The sequence below is a fragment of the Erpetoichthys calabaricus genome, chromosome 1 (assembly GCF_900747795.2).
Source record: "Erpetoichthys calabaricus chromosome 1, fErpCal1.3, whole genome shotgun sequence".
Lineage (NCBI taxonomy): Eukaryota > Metazoa > Chordata > Cladistia > Polypteriformes > Polypteridae > Erpetoichthys > Erpetoichthys calabaricus.
The window spans coordinates 234039443-234060174 of NC_041394.2; the positions used below are offsets into that span (position 1 = coordinate 234039443).

The 20732-nt window shown below is 40.9% G+C and overlaps 1 protein-coding gene across 4 annotated transcripts in view; it reads left to right on the forward strand.

The window, feature by feature from the left end:
* LOC114660075 (ankyrin repeat and SOCS box protein 15-like) overlaps window positions 1–20732 on the forward strand; it is a 66549-nt gene that overhangs the window by 33335 nt on the left and 12482 nt on the right. For all 4 annotated transcript variants that reach the window (XM_051929845.1, XM_028812595.2, XM_051929850.1 and 1 more), the window contains 3 exons: window positions 774–1019; window positions 3832–4003; window positions 7318–7888. In XM_051929845.1, the coding sequence (XP_051785805.1) occupies window positions 774–1019; window positions 3832–4003; window positions 7318–7888 (989 nt within the window). The remainder of the gene's footprint in view (window positions 1–773; window positions 1020–3831; window positions 4004–7317; window positions 7889–20732) is intronic.

Consider the following 20732-nt stretch of genomic DNA (forward strand, 5'->3'; position numbering starts at 1 on the left):
ATGTTCGATACTTTTGTATATGTAATTTGTCTTATTTCCCACAAAACAAAGTTTTCTGTAGTTCATTTCTCCCAGACCTTATACTTTCTACTTTCCTCCAGGCAAATGCTGAAGTTTTCCTTTTTCTATATAGTAAAATTTCTGTATGTTACCATTACCATTAAACAATATTTCACCATTATACAGTATTTCCATTTATCTTCTGAGGCAATGGGTTTTACATCCAGCAAAAGCCCCTTCTTTTAAAGCCAGAGAACCTGACTTTGAAGGATTTTCCTTTTTTCTGAGTATGATTTAGCAGTCACAAAAATACAAATAAATAAATGTTTTCTTTAATTGCTTTGTTTCTAAATCATATCTTTATTGCACAAAAAACCATCTCTACCCCAGGTACTGTACAATAGTTAATATGATAATTGTAGCTTATTCGTGACACAGCAAATTGCATCATTCTAAGCATCAAAATATACAGAAGAAAGAAAAAAGGCAGAATACGTGGGAGAAGAAAATGACATAAACCCACCTATACTCAAAGCAAAAACATGTTCAAATACACCATGATCCGAAAATACGGACACATTACCTTGAAGATCTCCAGTTTTTCTGAGTGTGAAGAATGAAATTGTTCATTTCTGTATAAATAGCAAAGAGACCTGATCTTAAAAAAACTTTTGCATAATTAAGAAGTCAGTTTTTAAGATAATAGAAATTGTTATGAAAAAGTATATACCTGCTTCTGACTTACCTTATATAATACAATTTTTTATTTAAAGCTGTAAAATGTGGAATTTATGAAATGGTAGCCATCCTTTTGAAGAACGAGGCTCCAGTGAATCAGCCTTGTGAAACACAATGGACTTCAATGCATGAGGCTGCCAAGATGGGTCGCACTGACATTTTGCGTCTTTTAATAAAGCATGGAGGGGATGTGAATCAGAGAGTTCGCTATGGAGTAACACCTCTAAGCACTGCAGCTGAATTTGGTCATACAGAAGCAATTGAACTTCTAATTCATAAAGGTAAGGTGTAAATAGAGCAAGAATGAGATCTGTTTTAATTTAAATCATGAGCAGCAGCAATATTTAAATAGATTTGAAATAGATGGATTTTCCTCTTCATTACCATGTCACTCAATGAATCTGAGGCTCTCCAATATGATAATGTGTGTGAATGTGATACCAGCAGCCCACTGCATTGTTCCTTGGCGGTGGAATCTAGTAGTTCAAAGATTCAGGATGGACTAGTAGTAAGTAAGAAGATGTCAAGTGCACAAAAGTGCAAAGTATTTATTTAAACACACAAAGAATTAAAGTGTCCACAGTGCATCAATAAAAATCAGTGTCCTTCGATGAATAGCTAAATAAATGTAGTATAGACTATTAAAACATGAAAGTGCTCTTACACATTTAGTCACTTCAAGAGAAATCATATAAAATCAGTACACTAAAAAATATTTAAAACTAACAATCCTCTAGTTACCTTTGGAAGCATATTATGGTACTGACCTGGTGCATGACAACAAGTTCAGCCCTTCCAGGAGTTCAGGTTAGACACCCAGGCAACGTGCCCTCAGCTACCATTGCTCCACGCCATGCACACAGCTTCACACCACTTTTTTCCCTGTGGTCTGTTCCTTCCACTCACCATTCTCCTTTTGCCTTCATTGCTATCTGAAATCGCTTGGTAGATCTGGACTTGTCTTTCTAGCCAGGTCATAATTCTTTCTTTCTTTCTTTCTTTCTTTCTTTCTTTCTTTCTTTCTTTCTTTCTTTCTTTCTTAGGCAGGGGTTCTCAGCGTCAGTCCTGGGGACCACCTGTCGCTGCAGGTTTTTGTTCCAACCAGCTTCTGTTTTTAATTGAACTCCTGGGCTAATTAAATGAATTGATATTTCCCAGGTAATGTGTTTAGGAAATAATATATAAATTAGAAAACTAAGTTTGCTAAAAAAAAAAAATATATTAAAATGTACCAAGCAGTTATATAGAAATGATTTATTTTTTTTTCTTTTTAACAGTATTTTCATCTTGATTTTCATTCTACTTTTCAAGGTATTCTAATTGTTTAATTAATCCATTATTTACTAATTAGTGGGTCTGACGCTAAAGTAGTTGCAGCCTTTGATTATTCAGTATTATTTGCCAGCGTGTCTGATCTGCTCATTTTAAGTTGTCATTATTAAGATACAACGAAGGGGGAAAAACTGCACAGAGAAAGGGCAAAGTATAATGAAATCAACAAAAGAAAGTTAAGCATTTAAATCTATAGCAAAAGCAGAAATTTTAGAAATGTAAAAATCATGCTGCTATGCTTTTCTGAATGTCGAATAAAAGAAGAAAAAAAAACAGCTAATTAAATGAGCTCAGTGTTATCGGGTGTTGTCACTGATTAGGAATCTGGTTGGAACAAAAACCTGCAGCCACAGGGGGTCCCCAGGAGCGAGTTTGAGAAACACTATAAGGTAACCCACATACAGCTCACTCAAACCTGTTCAGCTCTCATTTCTCTCTTGAGCTTGTGCTTGCTCCTGTTAACTTTCTTCCTTTTCTGTTTCTTTTCCTTTCTTCTTTCATTTTCAATCCCCTCACTTATCCCCTTTCCTCTTTATCATGCACCACCAGTCCCAGCTGATGCTGTGTTCTCACCATGCTGCTTAATGGCAATTGCATTGATAAGGTGAGTGCATGTGCATGCCAACACTGACTAACAATTGAAATAAGTAAAATGTTAAAAGCACTAATAAATTTAATCCTTGAAAGTATCCCATAAGACATTTCCCCACCAAAGTATATTTGACTATATTTTTTACATTTACCCTACAACTGCTTCCATCTTAATGATTGCTGTTTCATGCATAGGTTCATGCGCTGCATGACCCAGAAATGGATAGACATTTTCAGAACATGAATTAACATTTAATTGCCATATAAGACCACATTTGGCAAATAAATAAATAAAAGGTTAAAAGCACAAGGTACATCCAGACATTAGCTCCTATTAATGTAGTAGGTTTTACTCTAAGGTAAAAATGACTAGATATTATATTTCAGAATGGCAGGGTGGTCAGCACTTCCATCTCATATCCATAGTAGTATGTGTGAAGACCCTTGCTACAGGGTGTAAACTGAGCACTGTCTGTTCTTATTCCGTAGATTTAAGAAATGACTTTGTCTTCCTATTCATTTAAAACTGGTTTATCTTTTTCACAGGTGCCGGGAGCCTGTGCTTAGGTATAGCAATAGAGTAGCTGTAAGGTAGGGGCTTGAGCTGGAGGTCAAGGTTGATCAATCACTGTTAAATGATTTACTATTCCATTCATTTTCTGAACATACTGGAGACTTATTACAATATGCAAGGCAATGAGTAAAGTTTGGTGGGATGGACACATGCATGGCAAATTTAGAATCATTAATAAACTTAAAGTTTAAATTTTTGGGAACCTTAACGCTCACAAAGTGAGAATGAGCCATATCCACATCAATAGAGACTAGGTTAGGGTTTGAACTCAGAACTCTGGAGCTGCAAAGAAACTGCACTAAAAGGACTGACTGTTAAAATAAATACAGCCACAGTGCTAATTATTTTCACGGTGGCTCTGTGATTTACTTATTCCAGAAGAGTGATCCTGTACTAATTATAACAGTGAAACATAGCAATGCAGTCAGCTACTAATACAACCATTATAATATTTATGTCAGAATTAATAATATGTTTCTGACAGTTGTGCATGATGTGCTGTAACATTTTATGTTTTACAAAAGTGTTTTTATGTGTCATTTCTATAAATAACGAAAACCCAAAGTTGCTGAAAGAATATAATTTGTCCTTACTAGGTGCAGATGTTAACTCGAGAGCTTCCGATGGAGGAAGTGTACTGTATGATGCAGCAGGAGGTGGCAATCCAGACTGTGTAGCATTGCTATTAGAATATGGTGCGAGTGCCAATATGCCCAGTCTTAGTGGATATTTGCCAATACACAGAGCAGCATATGAAGGACATTATCTGTAAGTATGGATCAGAAACTTCAGCTTTCAGCATTTTGTCACCTTTTTAGTTCTACACATTTGTACATGAGATGTTATTTCAAAGACTAGACAAAGTTCAGTTTGAAGTGTTTAAAACTTTGCCAAAATCTACAAATCAATTTTTGTTTGTATTGAATTGAATTGATAATATTGAATAATTTTGGACAATTAAGTTTATATAGACCAAAGACACAAGCACACACACACACACAGAACAATATTCACAGATGTTTTCTTAAGATATTCCCCATTAAACCTGTGAAGTTCAACTAAGTAGTAATGCACACAAAAACAGGCAATATAAGTAAGATTATCAATATACAATAAGAGGTCAAGTATGAGGTGTACCAGTTTAATTCCTGGAATGGTCATGTGGTGTTGCCCGTGTGCCTTGGTGAACTCGGTGTTTTCCATGGTTCGCAGTGTTATTTCTGTGTTATACTGGAAGCACCATGTTTCATCACCCATAACAACCCTGTTAAACATGTGTTCATTTACAGAAAGACCAATCGAAATTTAAGCCACCTCTGTTTACATTAATCTGTAAAGGTTTGAGGCACAAGGGTGACACTTCATGGCTGTTCCTGGAATTAAATTGGCACACCTCGTACTTTAATAATGAAACTTGATTGTACTAATATTAAAAACATGGAAAGATCGGCATGATTTAGTCTTGTTTTGGAAATCAAGTGTATTTTATTTGAAATCTGGTTATAAATATTAGTATTAAGGCCCCCTGTAGTCAATATAAGTGTATCTTTGCATGAGACCTTCCACATTTTCAGGACAATATATTTGCTATTTCCTGCCAAACATTCCTTTTTATTTGGTGGTTGATACAATGACATTGCATGCTGTGGACTGTCAGCCTGTGGTTAGCAACGTGTTTTGTTGCTGTATAGACAAAATGGTGGCATCCAATAAGACAGACAAAATAGCGGCACGGTGACATTATCAAAATAACAATAAAATTATCCAAGTCCAAAAATAATGATCAGCTGTACACAAATATTAGAAAAAATTAAACACACAAAGACCCTAACACACCACTAGCCTCTGTTGCTCTCATCACTCAAGACTTTGTCCTTCCAGCACACAACTCCAAGTACACTGCTTGACTTGTTGGTCCCTGCAGTACATAACCCAGTGGTCTATAAAATGGCCAGGTAAACTCCTGTTTGCCTGTCGATTTTATTGAGTAGCAGGGGTTCATATGTATGGTAACACACAGAGCCATTATATTGCCACCTCTTGGACTATAGAAATACCCTTAATGATTCTACTGCCAGCATCCTTACATTTTAACTTATGCTGGAAGAACTTACTCATGAGTGTTTTCCCTACAACCACCTGGCAGCACACTAGCTACTGATGGATGGTCAGCCAGCCCTGTACAACCTTCTAACATAAACATATCACCCAGTAAATGGCATCCTACATAATTATGATGAATAATACTCTTTGATACACTTATGACCATGCTGCTGAAACTGGGCTTCCATTATCAAGTTCCAGTTATTTCTCTGGCAGGTATATATTTCAGCCTGACTCCTATCCTGAGCAATGCTAAGTTTCCTGCAGTCCTGGACCCTATCACATGATACTTACACCCCACATTACAACTTTAAAGCTCTGCATTTAAACCACAAAAAAAAGAATATTTTTTACTTTAATTATGTGCAACAGTTAAAGTGAACACACTAAGCACTCGTTTATACTTCATACTCAGAACGCGTACGCGTACGCATCATGGCTGCCACCCATTCCCAGGGTTCATTTGACGCATCCTCTGAGCAGGTCCTCAGAAATTAACGCAATGTGTGCGCGAGTTGCAGTACCAGCAAAAAGTCGGGGGCACAGTGTGATAAAAGTTGGAATGTGACGTCAGAGTCTGTGTTCACTATCTACATGTGACAGAAAGTCGCTGTGCGGATCCTTCGGGATCGATGTATGCCCTTCGATGTTTGATGAATGGTTCGATGTGGTGAAGCAAAATGCCGGCATATTCCCCATCGTTATGACAAGACACATTTTAAAAGTCTCACATACCATCTTTTATGCCGTCTTTTTTTTGCAACTTTATAACAGCAACATAATGTACAGCCACAGAGAAAAAAAATTAAGGACATGGTGAAAATGTGTATTTTGTGATTAAAGTGAAAATTTCGGCATTTAATCTCGAAATGTCCACTTTAACCTCGTAGTTTACTTTATCATTAAAGCAGACCGTCGTAAACGTCATCCCAGTTTTTAATCGCTACAAGCTTCTGGGACTTCCTTCTGACCTGACAGCAGCGGCAAGCGGCAATAGATCACCACACAGAACACATTAAATGTATGATATTCCAACTCTCCGCAAATTTAGAATCCTTAGATTTATACTTACCACTTTCATGATGAAATGCATTAAAGTATGTTTGTTACATTTTACAGATAAATCATTAATTTCGTTTAAATAATGAATACTGTTAATAATTACACACATGGGGGTGACATGGTGGCGGAGCGGTAGCACTGCTGTCTCGCAGGGAGTCACGTTGCTGCTATTCCCTGCTTGGATTTTACTTGTGTTCCTGCTGGGTTTTCACAGTGTTCTCCGGTTTCCTTCCAAAGATATGCAGATTTGGTGACACTGAAATGACGCTACTATATGTGAGTGCTTGTATTCACCTTGCGATGAGCTGATGCCCTGTCTAGAGATTGTTTCTGCCTCGTGCCAAATGCTAGCTGGGCGCATCCCTGGATGGATGGATTTAATCATTAAACATCCTTTTCAGAGATATTGCAGCAACGTGTCATTGGAATTTAATGGGTGTTCCAGGCATTTCGCAAAACACAGCGAAGCCAAACCTGTTCTCATCGTGATAATATCTCGCACTGCCACCTGGTGGATTCCTCCAGATTTACGTAAAGAACACGCACAAGTATAAACAGTAAAACACTTGCGCAGCAGGAGCATCACTGGAGCATTCGTCACGTCATGTCACGTCGCGTTGCGTCTCATGAAGTATAAACCCAGCCTAAGTTTTTCAAAAAAGTCTACTTTGTTTTGCATTGTTTTCACTTCATAATTAACTCCTTTTTAGTTACTGAACTTGGGGTTGTGTGCTAGTCCTGATCATTACATGTTTATGTATATTTTAAATCATTCTTGCTGTGAATTAAACTTGAAATTGCATGAAAGAAGAGTCTCACACAGCATCATGAGGAAATTTTATAGATCTGAGGCAATGATTAAGCTTATTTGCCTTATTTTTACTTGTGACTTGTGTATCTTATATATATTTATACAGGGCTTTGAAAACACTTATTCCAGCAACCTATTACAGTGCCATTAAAAGAACTGGTCTGAGTCCCATGCATTCTGCAGCAGAAGGTGGCAGCTCCCAATGCATTGAACTGCTTCTTGAAAATGAATTTGACGTCAATGCTGTCCTTGACCAAACCATGTCCGAGAACTATGGGGATGCAAGAAAAACTGCCCTTTATTTTTCAGTGTCCAATGGGGATGTAACTTGTACTGAGCTGCTACTTAAATCTGGAGCCAATCCAAATCGAGACCCTTTGAACTGCCTTCTGGTGGCAGTCAGAGAGGGGAACTATGAAATTGTAAGGCAACTACTCTCATATGGAGCTGATGTTAACTGTTACTTTATGGCTGTGAATGATACACACTTCCCTAGTGCCATCCAGTACTGTCTAAAAGATGAGATGATGATGCGACTTTTACTGAATAATGGTTATGACGTTAGCAAGTGCTTTGAGTGTATCCATGGTGATATCTTTGGGAAATCTTTCCCATGGACAGATCTCACAGAGAAGAGATTTTCAGGATGGGCTCCATATAGCAGCAGGGATACCCTGGTGAGTACATCTATGTTACACATTTGGTTTTCCATCCACTCTCTAATTCAGTTTTAGTGATGCTTTGGAGCTGGTTATCAGTTTGTGGCTAATCATTTTAGTAGTAACATGACACTTTGACAAAGATTGTTATATCCGTGAATCAAAAACAAAAAATAATCCATTGAAGTGGTGAAACATCATCAAATTTTGGGTGCAACTGTAGCTTGACAGTTTGACAGTGCAGTGTTTCCCTTAGCAGTGGAATAGGAGGGGTGGAGACCATATCAACCATGTGCTGCCCCTTGAATGACGTGGTGATCTGTTAGACAAAGTCAAGATAAAATGCCTTTAACTTTTGATGGTGACCCAAACTCTGCTCCAATACATTGCAATCAGTATACCCTTATAGCGAGCAATGTTGGGGTCTGAAGTTATCCTAATCTACATGTCTTTGGGCTGTGGGAGGAGAACACAAAAGAATAAAGGGAGAAATTGCAAACGCCACACGGACAGTTGTCATGCTTGGATTTGAACCCAACTTCCTAGAGCTGTCAAGCAGGTAAGTAGGAGTATATAATCATGACTTAGTGTGAAATCAGAACCTTTATAATGTGAAGCATCTCCAGGAGACTAACCATCTTGGTGTTTGGGTTTAAGGGGATATTATCAATGTGTCCTTTTGCCATGATTAATGAGTATAACCACCTTACCTCAAAACGTTTGCCTTCCATCCATCCATCCATCCTCTTCCACTTATCCGAGATCTGGTCGCGGGGGCAGCAGCTTGAGCAGAGATGCCCAGACTTCCCTCTCCCCGGCCACTTCTTCTAGCTCTTCCGGGAGAATCTCAAGGCGTTCCCAGGCCAGCCGAGAGACATAGTCCCTCCAGCGTGTCCTGGGTCTTCCCCGGGGCCTCCTCCCGGTTAGACGTGCCCAGAACACCTCACCAGGGAGGCGTCCAGGAGGCATCCTGATCAGATGCCCGAGCCACCTCATCTGACTCCTCTCGATGCGGAGGAGCAGCGGCTCTACTCTGAGCCCCTCCCAGATGACTGAGCTTCTCACCCTATCTTTAAGGGAAAGCCCTACGGAGGAAACTCATTTCAGCCGCTTGTATTCGCGATCTTGTTCCTTGGGTCACTACCCATAGCTCATGACCATAGGTGAGGGTAGGAACGTAGATCAACTTTGCCTTGCAGCTCAGCTCCTTTTTCACCACGACAGACCGATGCAGAGCCCGCATCACTGCGGATGTTGCACCAATCCGCCTGTTGATCTCCCGCTCTATTGTTCCCTCACTTGTGAAGAAGATCCCGAGATACTTGGACTCCTCCACTTGGGGCAGGATCTCGCTCGCAACCCTGAGAGGGCATTCCACCCTTTTTCGGCTGAGGACCATGGTTTCGGATTTGGAGGTGCTGATTCCCATCCCAGCCGTTTCACACTCAGCTGCGAACTGATCTAGAGAGAGCTGAAGATTACGGCCTGATGAAGCAAACAGGACAACATCATTTGCAAAAAGTAGTGACCCAATCCTGAGTCCACCAAACCGGACCCCCTCAACGCCCTGGCTGCGCCTAGAAATTCTGTCCATAAAAGTTATGAACAGAATCGGTGACAAAGGGCAGCCCTGGCGGAGTCCAACTCTCACTGGAAACGGGTTCGACTTACTGCCGGCAATGCGGACCAAGCTCTGGCACCGATTGTACGGGGTCTGAACAGCCCTTATTAGGGGGTCTGGTGCCCCATACTCTCGGAGTACCCTCCGGTCCGCCTTCTTAAAGAGGGGGACCACCACCCCAGTCTGCCAATCCAGAGGCACTGTCCCTGATGTCCATGCGATGTTGCAGAGGCGTGTCAACCAGGACAGTTCTACAACATCCAGAGCCTTGAGGAACTCCGGGCGCATTTCATCCACCCCTGTGGCCCTGCCACCAAGGAGTTTTTTGACCACCTCTGTGACCTCAGTCCCAGAGATGGGGGAGCCCATCTTTGAGTCTCCAGGCTCTGCTTCCTCATTGGAAGGCATGTTAGTGGGATTGAGGAGGTCTTCGAAGTACTCCCCCACCGACCCACAACGTCCCGAGTCGAGGTCAGCAGTGTACCATCTCCACCATATACAGTGTTGACACTGCACTGCTTCCCCCTCCTGAGACGCCGGATGGTGGACCAGAATCTCCTCGAAGCCATCCGAAAGTTGTTCTCCATGGACTCCCCAAACTCCTCCCACGCCCGAGTTTTTTCCTCAGCAACCACCAAAGCCGCATTCCACTTGGCCTGTCGGTACCTATCAGCTGCCTCCAGAGTCCCACACGACAAAAAAGTCCTGTAGAACTCCTTCTTCAGCTTGACGGCATCACTCACCGCTGGTGTCCACCAACGGGTTTGGGGATTGCCGCCATGACAGGCACCGACCACCTTACAGCCACAGCTCCGGTCAGCCCCCTCAACAATAGAGGCACGGAACATGGCCCATTCGGACTCAATGTCCCCCACTTCCCTTGGGATGTGGTCGAAGTTCTGCCGGAGGTGGGAGTTGAAGCTACTTCTGACAGGGGACTCTTCCAGACATTCCCAGCAGACCCTCACAACACGTTTGGGCCTACCAGGCCTGACCGGCATCCTCCCCCACCATCGAAGCCCACTGATGATCAGTTGACAGCTCCGCCCCTCTCTTCACCCGAGTGTCCAAGATATGTGGCCGCAGGTCCGACGACACGAGCACAAAGTCGATCATCGAACTGAGGCCTAGGGTGTCCTGGTGCCAAGTGCACATATGAACACCCCTATGCTTGAACATGGTGTTTGTTATGGACAATCCGTGACGAGCACAGAAGTCCAATAACAAAACACCGCTCGGGTTCAGATCGGGGAGGCCATTCCTCCCAATCACGCCCTTCCAGGTCTCACTGTCATTGCCCACGTGAGCATTGAAGTCTCCCAGCAGTACGAGGGAGACCCCAGAAGGTATGCCCTCTAGCACCCCCTCCAGGGACTCCAAAAAGGGTGGGTACTCCAAACTGCTGTTCGGCGCATATGCACAAACAACAGGACCCATCCCCCCACCTGAAGGCGGAGGGAGGCTACCCTCTCGTCCACTGGGGTAAACCCCAATGAACAGGCTCCAAGTCGGGGGGCAATATGTATGCCCACACCCGCTCGGTGCCTATCACCGGGGGCAACTCCAGAGTGGTAGAGAGTCCAGCCCCTCTCAATGAGATTGGTTCCAGAGTCCAAGCTATGCATCGAGGTGAGCCCGACTATATCTAGCCGGAACCTCTCGACCTCACGCACAAGCTCAGGCTCCTTCCCCTTCAGAGAGGTGACATTTCACGTCCCAAGAGCCAGCTTCTGTAGCTGAGGATCGGACCGCCAAGGTCCCCACCTTCGGCCACCACCCAACTCACACTGCACCCGACCTCCTTGGCCCCTCCCATAGGTGGTGAGCCCATGGGAAGGGGGACCCACGTTACCTCTTCGGGCTGTGCCTGGCCAAGCCCCATGGGTGCAGGCCCGGCCACCAGGCGCTCGCCATCGAGCCCCACCTCCAGGCCTGGCTCCAGAGGGGGGCCCCGGTGACCTGCATCCAGGCAAGGGAAAACGTTGTCCAAAGGTTTGATTCATCATTGGAGATTTGTTGAACCGCACTTTGTGTCATCCCTCACCTAGGACCAGTTTGCCTTGGGTGGCCCTACCAGAGGCATAAAGCCCCAGACAACAGAGCTCCTAGGATCATTGGGACACGCAAACCCCTCCACCACAATAAGGTGGCGGTTCAAGGAGGGGCGTTTGCCTTCCTTACCTTAAAAAGTTTTGATTTCTTTAATACATCAATAACTGTTCTTGCTGGGTGGATGCGAAATACCACTAAAGACATGTATGTCTCCATATACTCACTTGACTGTGTGTTGAGGCTGTATAGTGTTGAAGACAGACTGACATTCAATCTCACTATTCTCACAATTTGCTAAACAATATATATGTTAAGATAATGTAATATACAGTAGTTAGAGTTTTCAATGTGTAATAACCTCTGTGTGTCAAGCTGCCTCATATAAACCATTGTCTAATCTTTGTAATACCTTGATATATTTGGAAATATAGAGTAAATTCTTAACTGTATCTGTTAAAACAGATTAACACATTTGACATCCTCCTTCATGTCCATTTATTTTCTGTTTGCATTGTCGGTTTTAGAGATGTGCATGAATAGGACCAGATGCATAGGGCACTAAGATAAACTCACAACAGGGGCTGGGCTATAGGACGTCTCAATAGGAAAAATTAATATGCATTGGGAATACTGATGGTGAATGTCACGGCAGAAGAAAGTTTGGCATTCAGGCAGGAAATAGATGTCCCAAAAGTAACAAATCTAGTGGCACAAAGTTAGGAACAGGACAGTGTGGAACTTTAGGTAATGGCTTTGAAGTTCCAGAGTCTGTTAGAAGGCAAAAGAGAGAGGTCCTCTGTGTAATGGATGGGTTGACCTGCCTCTCCAGAACAGAGCTTGTGCTCAGGGTTAGTTACAAGAGCACCTGTTAAGAGCTTTGGGAAGATGGCTGTTAGAAGCAGCTCTTGGGCAGGCGGCAGAGACAGTGTGAGAAAGCGATAGTGCTTTGGCATAGGGAATTGGTATAGGTAGGTAGCCAGCACAACACAAAGACAGAAGTTTGGCTGTTCAGTGAGATCTACTGAGGCAGGCATTTATTTTTTCCTTTGTTTAGCTTGTATTTTATGTACTCCCTTTGTTCATCTCTCCCTCTTAATATTTGTCGTCAGTCCATCCATTTTTTTTTGTCATGTATAGTGTCTATGCCATTATTTTGGGCTTAGTGATGACTCAAGGGTACCCGCTGCTGTTCATACTATTCATTAAGTGATGAAAAAGGGCAAGGCCAAAGGAAAAGTGGACCATGTCAGAAATCAAAGCTTCCAACTCCAATACATAGACCAAATATCTTAGTTGAAAACCCCATGCAAACTCCCAACTCCAAAACAGATCTTTGCAAACTAAATGAAATATACTGCACAATGTCCATAAATTTGGACACCATGACACCAAACCTTATACCACCGCAGTGATGACATCACGTGGTAAAAACTGTGGGCTGCTGCTAGTAAAAGGCCTTCTAAGATACAAAAAAAATCAAGATGACGTTGTGTGAATAATAAAAATATAACAACATCAGAAAATACTGATATCTCTAAAACGGAACCCAAAGAGCAAAACAAGTACAGAATTGTGTTCTGCATAATCAAAAGCCCTATAGGATGGCAATGAAAATGTCATTTTGACATTTACAAATGTTTTCTACACACTTTTAGCACCATTCATAAATTTTACTTGGACTGGGTGTAATTAGATATTAAATTAATAAACAGTAAACAATCCAACCACTTGGCATACTACAGCCTATTTGAATGCTCAGCTGTTGGCTGAGCTTAAAGGAGGTACAGTAGCAGATATTTCACCACCACTGATAAAAGAACAGCACATTTCATGCAAGACGTAACTGTTTTGTGTATTTGTGAAACAAAAATGATTATACCATTTGCTTATTAACAAGAAAATAGGCTTTCAGTAAATAAATAAGACTCATTTGGAGGGCATTTCCCTGATAAATTTTTAGCCATGGCTAAATAGATAGATAGATAGATAGATAGATAGATAGATAGATAGATAGATAGATAGATAGATAGATAGATAGATAGATAGATAGATACTTTATTAATCCCAAGGGGAAATTCACATACTCCAGTAGCAGCATACTGATACAAAAAACAATATTAAATTAAAGAGTAATAAAAATGCAGGTAAAAACAAACAATAACTTTGAATAGTGTTAACGTTTACCCCCCCGGGTGGAATTGAATAATTTGGGGGAGAAACGATCTCCTCAGTCTGTCAGTGGAGCAGGACAGTGACAGCAGTCTGTCGCTGAAGCTGCTTTTCTGTCTGGAGATGACACTGTTTAGTGGATGCAGTGGATTCTCCATAATTAATAGGAGCTTGCTTGGCAGTTACTCTGCCACAGATGTCAAACTGTCCAGCTCCATGCCTACAATAGAGCCTGCCTTCCTCACCAGTTTGTCCAGGTGTGAGGTGTCCTTCTTTTTAATGCTGCCTCCCCAGCACACCACCGCGTAGAAGAGGGCGCTCACCACAACCGTCTGATAGAACATCTGCAGCATCTTACTGCAGATGTTGAAGGACGCCAGTCTTCTAAGGAAGTATAGTTGGCTCTGTCCTCTCTTACACAGAGCATCAGTATTGGCAGTCCAGCCCAATTTATCATCCAGCTGCACTCCCAGGTATTTATAAGTCTGCACCCTCTGCACACAGTCACCTCTGATGATCACGGGGTCTAGGAGGGGTCTAGGCCTCCTAAAATCCACCACCAGTTCCTTGGTTTTGCTGGTGTTCAAGTGTAGGTGGTTTGAGTCGCACCATTTAACAAAGTCCTTGATAAGGTTTATACTACTCCTCCTGCCCACTCCTGATGCAGCCCACGATAGCAGTGTCATCAGCAAACTTTTGCACGTGGCAGGACTCCAAGTTGTGTTGGAAGTCCGATGTATATAGGCTGAACAGGACCGGAGAAAGATAAAATATGCTTTATCTAAGAGAGCTGGAGTCTACTACCCCAGGAATGAACCCTGGATGTGACAACAGTCCATCACAAGACATACTCGGTCACCAAGATTTTTAAGATGTGAGAGGAAAGCAAAGGTACCTGAAGAAAACATGCAAAACAGCAGTTAAAATGTATAGACTGGGCTAAAGTTCAAATGTGGGTGCCAGCAACCCGATGTAGTCCTCCACAGTGTTTCCTTAAGTTCATCAAATTGTATTTTTTAGTATGATTTGGAGAAGGCCCTGTGATGGACTGTCACCTTGTCCAGGGCAGATTCATACCTTACACACAATGCTGCCAGGATAGGCTCCGTCTCCCTCAACTCAGATTGGATTGTGCGAGTTTTAAAATGTTATGCTTTACAGAAATTAATTTTTAAACTTCACATGACGCCCTGGTTAACGAGAAAAGTCTTCCAGCGGCTGTTGCTACTGTTATTTGTTTTCTGCACTACAGCATTCCTTTCTTGTCATCAATACCTGCTTCACCCAAAAATGGAGTATGAACATCATGTTCCCAAAGTCTCCACATGCTTGGCACTGCGTTTTTCCTTTGCTCACATTAAGCTCTGCGAATGACTCTTGCTTTTAGTAATAATTATTTTTTTTCCCTCAAACATGACGTAAGCATATTTGTTAAAATGCTTATTGCTTTCAAGTTTAGATTATTAGACTTTCACCAAACCAGTAGGTATTTGTTCAAGTTTTGGGTTTATTTCTCAGTGTACGGTACACTAAAAATGATTAATTGATGATTTGTATTTTTTTGTGTATAAACAAATTTGTACCCCTTAGATTATTTTATTTTCTCTGCATTCAAACTATGGGAAGTACACTCAAGAAAATAAAAGTGAAATTTCAGATTGCTCAATTATACATAACAGCATAGTTATATTAAAGGGCAGCTAAATAACAACGGTGACCAATCTGTCGTAATTCAGGGAAGGTAAAAGCCATATGTGACACGCTCAGTTTAGAAAGATGAGCTTAGCTTTTAGGCATGGTCAGATGCTTTGGTTATCCTTTTGTCATGCTGGCATTATCACTTGGTCTAAGCTCCTCTTTGCTACTCGTATCTGAAATTGGAATGGCCACTATGACAATTGCACATTTGAAACACGTCCAGGGGCGGGCATTTGTCGTATAAATAAATGCACCACAGGTGGCAGGCTTTGGATCCTGGCTAGAAGGGAAGGAACAGATGGAGTTGGGAACCAATGAGTGTTAAGTCACAAGATTAAAAATAATGTGTGTTCATGTGAAAGATCACATAATGCTCAGCAGACTGAAAAAAGTGATTTGGGGAAAGAAAAAAAATGAAGGAGTGAAAAGATAACTGACTTCAGGGTGTACATTACTGCAGTGCTCTAGCCCTCCGAATGTATCTACTGTATACCACAGAAATCTGAAATAAGCAAGGAAATAGTTTCACCATCAGATGGCATTGTGAGGACACATTTTGTGAAACAGCATACGAACAATCAACTAAAATGTAGTTTTCTAAATTAGTGTATTAAAATTATTTACAGAATTCAAAATTTGTATGCTTTATTTGAAAAAAAAAAAAGATACATTAAAATAAGTCCCACAACAATCAGTGCATGCTGTTTTAGAGCCAGGGTCTTATGGTGGATGGCACCATAAAGTTGTTTACATGCACACCGAGTTACAGTTGCTACAACTCGAGGACATTGCTGCAGATCACTATGTAGGTGAGTTTCAATTCTTTATCTCAGATTAGATTTACACATCAGTGCTGGTATCTATCAAGTATATCAGTGTAGGAAAAAAGTCATAACTGGCTCAAAAATGCAAATTTGGTCCTGCTCTTAGGAGTAGGAGTAAGAGCATTTTGTCAGTTTTTCTAATTTAGGAAACTACTCTCAACTTCCTCAGATTTAGGAGAGCTCATGATTTGGCCTATTTCGCTAGAAGCTGCCAGAAGGTGGCATTCAAGCAGAGATCGGCATGCACATTCCGGGAAAGGTGGAATATTTTGGAAACTCCGGACAACAGTGAACTTGTAAGAAGATATAAGTTTCACAGAGATGGAATAATGCTCGCAACAAATCTTGCACGTCATGTGATTGCTCCATCTATGCAAAGAAGCCACGTGCTGTCAGCCAAAATGAATGTCGGTAACGTTACGCTACATTTTATGCAATAGTGATGATTTGGGTATATGATAACCAAGCATTTCTCAAAGTTTGCACCACACTTTGAATGCCCTTACAACGCTTGAAGGTTTTTTTTGCATATTTATATATTACCCCGCCATTCTATGTGAAGAAATATTAAAGTTAAGTTGCGGTTTTCCTGGAGTTTTGGTGTGATTGACTACATTTTAAATATTATTACTGGCATTATCTTCTTTGTGGTGAAGCCTTAACATTAGTATAAGAAAATTACAAAACGTCATCACGATTCCAAGGAAATTACAAAACGCCTTCATGAGTGCCATTTTGAGATTCGGGGTGCCATAAAATCGTAACGTCATTCATTCTCACATGTAAACGCCTACTGTTGGCTGGAAGTGGGAGAAGGCCACTTTGTAACAACTTCTACTCTGAGGTATGACAAATTCTTATCCTAGTCAGACTTTTAGTGCAGTTCCTAGGAGTAAAATGGGGACAGATTCGTAAAGTGTAAAAGTCAAAAATAAGAGAAATTTTGAAATCTACTTGTTTTTATCAGATCTTCTTTAGTCAGGCTTCATTGAAATAATCGAAATATGCTATGTTTACCTGCAGTACATATAAACTTTGAGGGCAATTTGTTTATTTGTAAAATAACCGTGCAGAACATCCTATACTGGTCCATTTCAAGAGTGTCAGTTTATGCATTGCCTTATCAATACTTTTTTCTACATGAATAATTACACTCTTTTAGAAAAGCTGTCAAGGTTAAAGGGCTGGTTGTATTTTTTGTTGCTTTTCCACTCAATTCCAGTGACTATGGGTGCAATGTACAAGCCAACCCTGGATAACGTATCAGTCCACTGCAGTGCCCACTTAAGCACATCTTCAGACGGAATACAGACAAGCATGCAGACTCAATCCATAAAGAAGGTAGCTCAGCTAGGATCTGGGATCCAAGTGCTGTAAGGAATTCTATTCACAGTGTCACTTGTCAACCATAAAAAAAAAAGAAAAAAAAGAACTTTTTATGGATGGAGCATTTATTCCCTCATTACTATTTCTTACATTCTGACAGTTATTTGTAAGATATTTGTAAATTCACTTAATCAAGCCAAAGTGATGTTGTTTAGTTATTACAGCAAGAGTCTTAATAAAAACTGACTTTTTAAAAATTTTTTTATGCTATACGTTCATTTTAAGTTAGTCTTCTTTTCCACTCTCCTGCTGATCAAGATGTCTTTGGCTAGAATGCACACTCCCAGACTTTTATGCACAGTTTACAAGTGGGAAAGCTGTACTGCATCTCACGGAGTTTCACAACTTCCATTGAAAGAAGATCATCTCTCACTTTAAAACCGCTTCAACTGAATTATAAGGCGTGATTCAGTATAAAATGAACTATTTTGTACACACTTTGCATTTTCTCAGATTATAAAAGCTTTCCTGATGAAATGCTACAGTGAGGGAAATAAATATTGAACGCGTCAACATTTATTTCAGTAAATATATTTCTAATGAGGCTATTCACATGAAATTCTCACCAGACATTGACATCCAGAAATAGAAAGAATTCACAACACTAAAGGCCATAAATAAAGGTATATGTAATAAAGCGGAATGACATGGAAACACGCTAAATTCATAGTTAATGGAGAATCCTTTGTTTGAAATGACAGGTTCAAGATGCTTCCTGTATGAAGAAGCCAATCATTTGCAGTGCTCAGGGGTAACTCTGACCTATTCTTCTAAAACTATTGTCTATAAATTTTGAAGATTCCATGGGGGCCCTCTTGTGAACCCTGATCTTTAGTTACTTCCACAAATGCTCAATTGGAATTAAGTCAGGTGATTGACTGGGCCATTCTAACAACTTGGTTTTCTTTCTCTGAAACCAGTTGAGAGTTTACTTTGCTGTATGTTTTGGATTGTTGTCCTGCTGGATGGTCCACTAACATCTCATCCTCATCATCCTGGTGGATGGCAGCAGATTCATTTTAGGAATCTCTCAGTACATGGCCCCATTCATCACTCCTACAATTACATGAAGTCTACCAGTACCATGAAATGAGAAACAGCCCCACACCATGATGCTACCACCTCCAAACTTCACTGTTGGTGTAGTGTTTTTTGGGTGATGTGCAGTGTCATTTCTCCTCCAAACATTGTGTGTAGTATAACAGCTAAAAAGTTAAACTTTGGTCTTGTCTAACCAGACTACAATCTCTCAGCATTTCATACACTTGTCCAAATATCATGTATTAAACTTTAATTGAGCTCCACCATTCCCTTTCCTCTGTAATGGAGTCATGTGGAGTGAGCGCATATAGAGCCCATGCTGGTGGAGTGTATTGTCTTTTATTTTCTCTGTAACAATTGTACCTGCTGCCTCCCAAGTCTTTCTGGTGCTCTTCCTGAGTGGTCCATAGTTCTTTTGCTATTCTTCTGAATATTTTTCTGACTCCCTGGTCAGAAATCTTACAAGGGGCTCCTGTACGTAGCTGGTTGATGGTGGAGTGTTGTTCCTTCCACTTGTGGATATTTGACGCAATGGTGCTTACTGGAAGATTCAGAAGTTTTGAAATATGCCTGTAACCAGTTGCATTGAAGTGGTTTGCAGCAATCAGGTTGCACAAGTCTTGGGAGAGCTCTTTTCTTTTACCCATTATGAGATGTTTCTTGCTTGACACCTTGGTAGGAAAACACCTTTTTACAACCCATCAGTATGATGCTTCCACCCACCTGATATCAGTTTGTACAAATAGGAGGTGGAATTACTTTCTCACTACTTTCAGGTTTCAGCTGGATCCTTGCCTTGGTGTATGGCTTTTTCTTAGCGTGTTCAATGGTTTTTCCCTGTGTTACTCCACTTTATTACACATACCTTTATTTATGTGAATTCTTTATACTTGTGGATTTCTTGAGTTAATATCAATGACTGGTGAGAATGTCATGTGTATAGCATCATTGGAAATAAATTTACTGGGAAAAAAAAATGCTGACAAGTTCAATACTTATTCCCCCCACTGCATACTGTAAAAAAAGGAGAAAAATTTGGTTTCCCAAGGCTGTGGCGGCAGACTTCTAGGTCTGGGTGCAAAATCAGCTCCCTGTTAAAGTAAATGTCAGTAAGAATTTGCTATGTGCATGTCTCTCTGACATCTTTTTCTCTGAGGAGGGTTTGCGAGATTGGTTTCCATAGTGACATTCCTTCTTTATCATTCAGTTCACATTGGTTTAATAAATTAGAAGTGTAAAATTCAGCTGTACAATCAAATAAAAAATCATTAATCTAGTGCACGGCTAATTATTTTTTACGATAGTTCAAAATGATTATAGAAAGGCTATGGATTTGTCAGACCACCTTAATGGTTATCAAGGCCATTGATTTACCAGGGCTGATTGATCATTAAATCATATGAAAATGGAATGATGCACCGTCTGTTTCTCTGTCTCTCTAAAAATAGATTTATTCATTGTGTGAGCCTGTTGTGCTGTGTAAATGACACCAGAGTAAGCACCCTGCCTGTCCCCATCCCTCAGCTCCACACAGTGAGGTTGCGCTTTTTTAAATAGCTGGCCACGTCTCCTATGTGTACAGCTGATGGCAGTAGGATGAAGGCCTTGGTTCAATTTCAGTTGGTGGGCAAGAAGTGGATCTATAGGGGAACTAAGTCCTCACTACAGTGTTTATCAGGCTAGAAGATAAAGCCTGTGAATGTACGTGGGAGAAAGTGTAACAGTTTTTGATGGATTAGCCTGTTATGTTGCAGTGACCATACTGATCCCACAGATCATGGCGACACTCGATTATGGGGTATATAGATCTTTTTTAGCTCAGTAGTTTAAGTCTCTTGTGTGTCTACTACAGGGGTGGGCAAAGTGAGTTCTGGAGGGGTGCAGGTTTTTGTTCCAACCCAGTTGCATAATTACAAAATAATTCTTGCCAATAATTTAATTTCATTGCTTGTTACAGCTTTAAATCTGCCCAGGTCATTCTCATGTCCTAGATTTTTTTTTCCTTTCTAAGCATACAGTTAGGTCCATAAATATTTGGACAGAGACAACTTTTTTCTAATTTTGGTTCTGT